The sequence below is a fragment of the Puntigrus tetrazona genome, chromosome 16, assembly GCF_018831695.1.
Source record: "Puntigrus tetrazona isolate hp1 chromosome 16, ASM1883169v1, whole genome shotgun sequence".
In the NCBI taxonomy this organism is placed as follows: Eukaryota; Metazoa; Chordata; class Actinopteri; order Cypriniformes; family Cyprinidae; genus Puntigrus; species Puntigrus tetrazona.
Window position 1 is genome coordinate 4606103 of NC_056714.1, and position 8710 is coordinate 4614812.

General features: G+C 40.3%; 1 protein-coding gene across 1 annotated transcript in view; it reads right to left on the reverse strand.

Annotated features, from left to right (window-relative positions):
- The window catches only part of LOC122360932 (glutamate receptor ionotropic, kainate 3), a 102044-nt gene extending 94129 nt beyond the window's left edge, over nt 1-7915 (reverse strand). The window contains exon 1 of the mRNA XM_043261771.1: nt 7526-7915. Within this exon, the coding sequence (XP_043117706.1) occupies nt 7526-7625 (100 nt within the window). The 5' untranslated portion in view covers nt 7626-7915. The remainder of the gene's footprint in view (nt 1-7525) is intronic.
- Between the last annotated feature and the right edge of the window lie 795 nt (nt 7916-8710).

Below are 8710 nucleotides of genomic sequence, written 5' to 3' on the forward strand. Positions count from 1 at the left end.
TTGCCACCATGCTTTGTGAGTGAGTGGATAAAGAGACTAATATATATTTATACACACACACACACACACACACTTTGTATATTTCACACATTCAAAATCAATCAGTGAATCAGTCTCATTGCTGAGTAGAACCAATTGAGATAATATTTTCTTTTTGGAATATTTCTTCCAACCTTGTGGGAAATGCGTGCTGTCATTTTATTTAGTTAGACCAATTAACCATTTTTAGTGCATAATATGTTTCACCAAAGGAATTGCACACTTAACCTTTACAAATTTAAGCAAACGTCTCCATTTGCTGCCAAATTAATCATATTATCCAATAGAACCAATTGAGATAATAAAATAATATCTTTTGTGAATTTAAATTTCCAACTGGTGAGAAATGCGTATCACAATTTTATTAAGTTAAAACAACTGACAATTTTTGAATGCATATTTCACACATCAAAGAAATTGCACACTTAACCTTCAGAAATTTAAGCAAAAGTCTCCATGTGCCGTCAGTTTAATTTTATTGTCCAGTAAAACAGATGGAGAATAATAAAGGAATCTCTTTAGTGAATTTCCTTCCGACCTATTGGCTAACCTACCTCTTCACAGAATGTACATTTAAATCAATATACCTTAATGTCATCAATGCTCAGTGAAGCCGAAGGAAATGGACTGCTGCTGTATTATTGCAGAAACGGGTGATCCATACTCTAACGTGCGTTTCTGCGGGCACCGGGCATGACGGCAGACGGATAAGGCAGCTCGCATCAAACGGGAGGGAGTATGTGAAGGGGGAGGACTTGAATGCCACATTATTTGAAAAGCAAAGGGGGAAAATGGGCTCCGTTTTATTTTGCTCCAGGCAATGCACAAAAGAGGCGAGCGCTGCAACGTGGCAGGTTTTTAAATTGGGATCAAAAGGTTCGAGCTAATTAACAAACTAAATAAGAGTCTCCCAAGCTTGCTCTCTCCTTTCACTGCTTCTCAAAGGCCGAGTCACAGCAGATATTTAGTCGGCACATGAGCGCCGATCGGAGTCGCTCGTGTGACTGAGAAACGGTCGCTTCTTCGCCTTTGTTTATTCCGCCTGCCGCTGTGACCTGCGATCACGCAAGGAAAACATGGCCGGGTTTTCCCGTTTGGACGGTTTAATTCTGTTTGACTTTCCCAGCAGGGGCCGGTTGACGGGAGTGAGTGGGAATCGGATGCGTTAGACAGGGGCTCGTAATAAAGACAAATGGGTGGACATGAAATTTGATTCTGTCTGCTGGTGTAGCACCTCCCACAACAACAACAACAAAAAAAGAGTAACGGACAGAAAGAGTGAGATTGAAAGAGCGAGACGGAGAAAACAACTACATTGACAAGCTATGTATTTTTCCGAGAGCTGTCATATTCGGAAGGTCACACACATCCAGGGACAAGGGCCCACCATTTCTGTTGATGAGATCATAGTCTGCTGCCGTATTATTCGATTCCAGCCCACCCTTTCTTCTCCAAGGAGATGTATGCTTGCATCGGTGTAAGATTAGTCAGCTTATTATTTATTATAAAGAACATATGTTCCCGAAAGACCTAGTGCTGTGGAGCGCACACTTTGTAGTGTGATATGAAAACACCATCTGTTCTGAGAACAGTAGAGGGCTCCTGGTGAAAGGGAAGACCTCATGTGTCAGTAAATTAGTTCAATGTTGTGCCATCGCTGTAATGTTATCTCTATTTCCTGCTGACCATTTTGTTACGCAGCTGTGGAAAGAACAAGGCAAGTTTACTCGTACAACTTAAAGCCGACGTTTGATTGGCCAAGCGACTTTCAGAGAGTAGATCAGCATCGGGCCGCTTTACTTTTACGTCTCTGTTGCCATTTGCTCCACGATTTCTCACTAGTGAGGAAAACAGAAAAGCTGTAGCAAAGCAGAACTTTCCCAGACCACATTTTAGTATGTGTTGGGGAAATTACTTTTAATAGTAAGGCCTTACAATATTGCATTACTCCTTAAAAAAAGTAACTAATTACGTTAGTGGTTTTAGTTAATAGCTAGTTTTGTTTTGATGGAAACTAACGCATGTTACTTTTGAATTTTAGTTTATTACATCTTTATAAAAAAGTTTACAAATGCAAAAGCCCTATGACACTAAAAGTGAAATGATAACACACAACCAATATTTTACTAGGTGGCTAATTTATATGAATTTTGCACGATTTATCTAAATCCTAGTGACAGGTAGTTTTAGGGGCGAGGTTAGGTGTAGGTCATTCACGAAATTGCCATGAAACTGTGTTTCACAGAGCGCAGCTCAAACTAATTGCACGAAGAATGCGATGCAGGAGATGAAAGTTCGACACTATGCAGCAATAGCAAAAATAAAAAAAGTTTTTGCTTAATATTGGTAAATTGGATCATCGACGGTTAGCAGCGAAGACATTGATTAATAACACATAGCAAACGCAATGCCTCTGTGCTTACTCCCAATTTCTCCCAACATGGCAACACCAGAGCTGTCGGTCAAGACACGGAAAACAAAGTAACTGGTGTTACTTATTTGAAAAAATCAACAGCATATATTTCCTTCTAAATTTAAATTACAATTAAAAATAATATGTTACTCTATACTTTACTTAAAAAAACAAAAGAAAGTAACTTACGTCACTCACATTACACACAAATCTTAATGCTTTATTAATCATTCGCAGAAATTAATGTTTTGTTTAAAAATCAGTGAGTCACCCTTGTTAATTAAACTTAATGTGAGAAAATGTACAGCCCTGAACAATAGCACTCCTATAGCAATACTGCCTAATTAAATTATATGTATATATTTTTTTTGTTAAATGCACCTACTACCCCAGCTTAAAACTGTGATGTAATGGAAATAGCAACCGATATTCGTACTTGCAGTATTTTTATGGCCATTCGAGTGAAATGCATTATCGAAAAGAAAAAAGTAAGGTGACAGGTCACTCCACTGGTTATTGATTGAATGGAGGCAGATCTGGATGTGATCTTGCAGTCGGCTCTATAAAAAGGGGTTAAAAGAAGTTGGTGGTTCCACCAGAAGATTGAGATGACATTTTGACACTACGGTGAAAAAAATAAAACGCACGCATGGATGAATCATTCACGATAAGATCAATAGCATGCATTTAGAAAATAAACAGGGTCAGTTTCCATTTCACAACATTAACATGCAGAGGCAACAATAAGTAAGTCATTTTTAAGATGAGAGAAACACTGACTCAACAAATGGTGTGAGACTACATATTTGTCCAACCATTTGCAGATTTGCAAATCAGTTTTTTAAGAAACAATAAACTAGGTGATACTAAAATGCAAAGTCATTTCGACCACAGACATGCTCGAAAAGCAATTAAGGCAGGAATGTGTATTAGGAAAGTAAAATAGGCCTATTCTGAAGCTGCGATAAGACATGCTTACAAGTGCCTAAGGAACAACCCATGCCTTCTTTTCAAATCAAAATGCTTGATTATCCATTCTTCGGGTGTATCAAAGTCATACCCTCTCCGAAACCTCAAGTTCTCATAATTACGCTCTACCTAATGTATAGATTTTCAGATTAAGCTTCAAAATCGTGTAATGGAGATTTTCTGCTGCATTAACACGTAATCAAATCATGCCACATGATGTGTGTCACTATGCACCATTTGGTTTTCTTTTCATTAGTTTATTTTGTGTGTGTGTGTGTGTGTGTGCATACCGCATGTGTCCAAAAACCTGCGAGTGTGTGTGTAGGCCTACGTGTGTGCAGTCGGTCTTTAAGTAGATCTCGGCTTCAGAATAACAGAGTGACACTGATTTGAGAGAAGAGAGCACGGAGCATTTGATTCAGGGTTTCATGCGAACAAAACCGACATCTGCTCGCTCTCATTAACGGCACTGAAGCTAATCGGCAGGCCATAAGTGTGCTGACTCTGTAAATGGAAGCGCGTGTACAACAGCTTCAGTGAAATCACACAGCTGCGTGCGTGCGTACGAACCGCATGCATTTCTGTATGTACGTGCGTGCGTGTGTGCGTCTTGTTTGTGAGAGACGCCGCTGTCTCCCCACATCTCCGCTACAGTAGACAACGGCGGACATCAAAGAACTTGTGCACCGGGCTCGAACCCTTCTTGCACTTCTCTCACACACACACACTCGCATCAACCTCTAGTCTCTGCCAGAAGAATTCTGTCTAAGCTCGCCCGCGACAGCTTATAGATTAAATTTGCACAAAAATTAAAAATTCATTTTTCACCGTGCAACCGATGGCCATCTTTTACCGATGGCGCAATTCTTGTTGTCAGCTTCTTTAGTAATTTATCTCCACTTCCTGTGCTCTTTTGTCACGCGGAAATTCAGTCGCCCACTCGGAACACGTTCAGGGGACACACGCCTCAGAAACTATCATGTGCTTTTAATGTGAAGGGCATTTTAATTGCTGTAAAAGATCCAAAGTGCTGAGATACTGTTACACGAAGCATCATTATATATGTCAAATACACTATACCGTGAAGAAGGCTTTTTCTGCCGCTACATGTGATGTGGATTTGCAGCCAATTTGTGTTTTAAACGAAGAGTCTATGGAGTACGAAGCAGACATTTGAAGAAAATAAAAAATAAGGCTTTTAGTCTTTTCCGAATTCAAGTGTGCCGTGGACCAAAAAATCATGCAACCTGAAGCTGCACTTCATGCGGTCAACAGCTAAATTAACATTTTTTTTTTTCTGTAAAAAAAACAGATGATATAAAGTTATTGTGTAAAATACTATTAAAAAGACAACATAAAGCTTAAAATATGAATAGTATTAGATGTAAAATAACAATGCCTGTTTTCATATATGTGACTTTTTATATAAGAATTTATAAAAATGTCTCTTTAGAAGAAAAGCTAAAAAAAAAGTGTGAGATTGATTAACTGTTCATAATGAAGCACGGTAACTCTTAGGTAGATAAAGCGATTGATTTTTCAATAAATCTTTCTCTGGCGCTGATTCTCTCATTTAAAGGCATTACGTTTATTCCATTAATCGTATTCTTGAACAACAACCGAGACGGCCTAAACGCACAAGCTTATCTTTGAAAACAAATAAACAAATCTCCAAAAGATACTGAATTTATGAAGCCGTGCGTGTAAATGTGTACCAAGGTTTCAAAAAAAAAAAAAAAATCTCATTCGGTTGGCTCTTTCTAAAGGTCAAACTGAGCAAGATAAATTCCTTAAAATTAGGATTACAAAAACCGAACCTCCTGAGAGTTTGTCATCATTTTCCAAGACATATGCACTGCTCTGCAGTGACATTTGGATGCGGTCCAGAGCCGTTCGTGCCAAAACTGGAGTGGATCCTGATAGGCTGCAGCTGCCCTGAACGATATTGAAAGGTTTGAGTGACAGCGGCGAATCCAAACTAGACTCAAAAGTCAAGCTGAGTATTGAAAACCCATTGAGTTTGACCTCAAATGTTTTTTTGGTTTTTTTCTTGGATCTGCGGCTATTGGACAGCTTGTCATGTGACACTCGGTTTAAAGAAGGACAAAGACACGTGACCCTGCTGACATCCTTTCGGCCCGTATGTGAAAAAGGCGGCCGCGTATCGTCCTTCTTTGCGATTCTTCCCCATGCGTTGCTTCTCCCCATGCAGCTACTCCGGGATCCTCAGCACCGGATCACAGTTTCTGCCATGCCAAACAATCCATGCCGAGCGCTCGGCCGGTTCCAAACAACACAGATCTAAATACTTTGATTCTGCGAAATCCTACGACTCTGGACCTCCTAATGCCGTCGTGAGCTACCGCATTGTCCTTTTCAAAGCGTTTCCCCATTTTAGTTTCATAGCAGGAGGGCAAGACGGCTAATAACACACAGGCACAGCAGAAACGCTCTTCCCCTCGACATTTACAGTCTCGCCGAGTGAGTTTGATCGACCATCTGGCCTCTGAGAAGTGCGTTGTAAAAACAGTGAAATCAATGGAGGCACGTCTGCTGTGGATGCCCACCATTACACGAGCCGTGTTGATGGTGTAACACTTAAGCTAGCACACGGCGAGCGGACGCTCATACAGCCTCCCCCCCTCCGAAAACCTGCCCGCTCTCTTTGGACGCAAGCCTCTCTAATGAATTTCGGCGCTATGATTCTTGCGATGTGGCAAACAAAACCTCCCGCGGGCCCGAGGGGGGAACAGTAAGCCCTCTGGTGGTATCACAGAACGCCTGTACACACAGCATCATGCTTCGCAGACTTTAGTTATTTCGCAGCGCAAATTTTTGTGCGAGAAACAGGCTCGGGCGATACTCCCACAAAGTCATGCCTTTTGAAAATCACATTTACGGGGGCACTTCGGCGCCGATCAAAAAGGAGACGGTATTTTAATCGGCGTCTGTTTAAGAGATATCTCAAAAGAGGGTTTTTGCTGGGATCTGTCAACACTTGTTTCCTTTCAAACGTGCGGTGGAAATATTAAAGGAGCCGTTGAGAAAACATTTCCGGTCACGCCGGCGCAACAACAACAAAAAAAAAAAACATAGATCTGAGCTGTCAAAAATCACAAATCTCGAGCACAATGTCGTTGAAGTCACAGCCACTGTCGTCAATCACATCCGTAGTGGGGGAGAACCGGGTCGTACGGTGCAAAAAAAAAAGTGCTCTAATAACAGTGTATTGTTTAGAATAAACAATGAAAGTAAATCTTTCGTGCTAAATGTGTTTTAAAAAATGCATTTAGTGCCAAAGTGTACTAAAAATGCAACCACATGAAACTAAAGTCAAACTGTGTAAGTATAAATAGAGCAGCTATGCATGATGATTACATTTTGTTTTCTTTTAAAGGCACAGACAACACTGTCTCTTTTTTGTTGGGGAACTTGAAGGCTGCGCTTGGACATGTTAATGTCTCCTAATGACATTTCGAGCCATTTTTCCTGCATGGCATCGAACCACTTGTCAAAAGTGATCTGCCTTCAGACAAAACTGTATTGATCTCTATCGGGCTCCTGTCTCCACGCGGCACACATATTTCAGCTTCTCAGACTGAGAAAAATCTTTATTTGTCAGATTGTATGAGTGCTCTGTTTTCGCCCGTAACGCCGAGAACCTACGCGGTGCGTAAAGGTGAGGTTTCCGGGCAAACTTCGGCGCAACGTTTCCTAGATCACCTGTTAAGACTGAACTTGCATTGCAGGCGTATTTTTGCAAGTCCGGAGCTCTTTCCGAATATCACTGATTTCTCACGTGCTGCAGTTTAACAAAAAAAATAATAATTCTCTTAGAAGCTCCAAATGTTTGCGAGATCGCGAAAACGACGCAGCACCGTCTGTTCCTCAAACGCACGGCATGCTGATAAACGCGCAACTAAATTTCCAGCGCGTAAACAGCTCCGTGCAAGGCATTTATTCTCATTTTACACATAGTTGCTAAACACAAAATGCAAACTAACGGCAGTCGGACCCAAACGAACAGCGCAAGCACTTTCAACACTCACTAAAAACATTCGTTTGTTCAGTTAAAGAGTCGGTGTCCATTACGCGCTCTCTTACCTATCCGTATGACATGGGGCATCCCGACCGAGCTGTGAATCCAGAAGAGAGACACTATAATCGCGCTCCAGTATTCCACATATTCCCTCCTGTTCTTCATGACTGGAAAACACTGGGATCAATCCAAGGAGCTCTCCAAAAACTGCTCATCAAATTTTAAATGGCTGGGAGTCATATAAGGATTGGACTGACTGCGACAGATTTGCTCTCATTGTAGTTGGTTTGAACACGAGCTCGCTCTATTAATTATTTTATTTATTCATTTGGGCGAGTGAGTGAGTGAGAGTGCGCGCGCTCGGCTGTCAGACGAAGCTCCGGATCGGTGCGCGTCTCCACCTGCGAGTGCTGAGCTGCTGAAATCAGCCTGCAGGAGTCCCTGTATCCCCTCTGTATCTCCTCCTACCGCTGATGCCGCAACAACCGGGCTGGAGTCCCGCGTCAGTGTGGATGGGGACTAACGCTTCACGTTACGCCGTCCGCGTTGCGCGGTTGCATATTGCGCGTTATTAGAAATGCAATGGCGATAAGAGCCGCCAGGCACACGCAGGGTCACTGTCACATGCGCTGACAAATCTCGGTTGTACAATAGGGTCCAAAAGTGTCATTTTAATTCGATATAAAAAAGTTGCATGGTTTGAAATGTAACACTAACAAACATTCGGCACTGTTTCTATGGCTCTAATCAAGCGGAGGCTTGTTTGTGACATTGTGCACTTCTTTGCATAAAAGGTCATATTTCTACTGAAGCTCAAGATGCTATTTGAAACATCCTCACATAACGTGGAGAGGAACATCTACAGCAAAGGAGCCTTACACAAATAAATAATAATGCAAACGCTGGTTTAAATAAAACGTTTTGCATTTATTACAAAAATTTTAAATCCTAAATATAGTGAATTAGATATTAACATACATTTTTAAAACACTGATATCTATAGTCTTTTTTCATAATATCACAATTAAGTGAATGTAGTGAATTATTATTATTATTATTTTATTATTATTATTATTATTTCAGTACTTTGCTTCCTCTCTTATATATATATATATATATATATATATATATATATATATATATATATATATATATATATATATATATAATTATTATTAATTATTATTATTATTATTATTATTATTATTATTTTTTTATTTATTTTTTTATAATTTTTATTTTTTCCTACA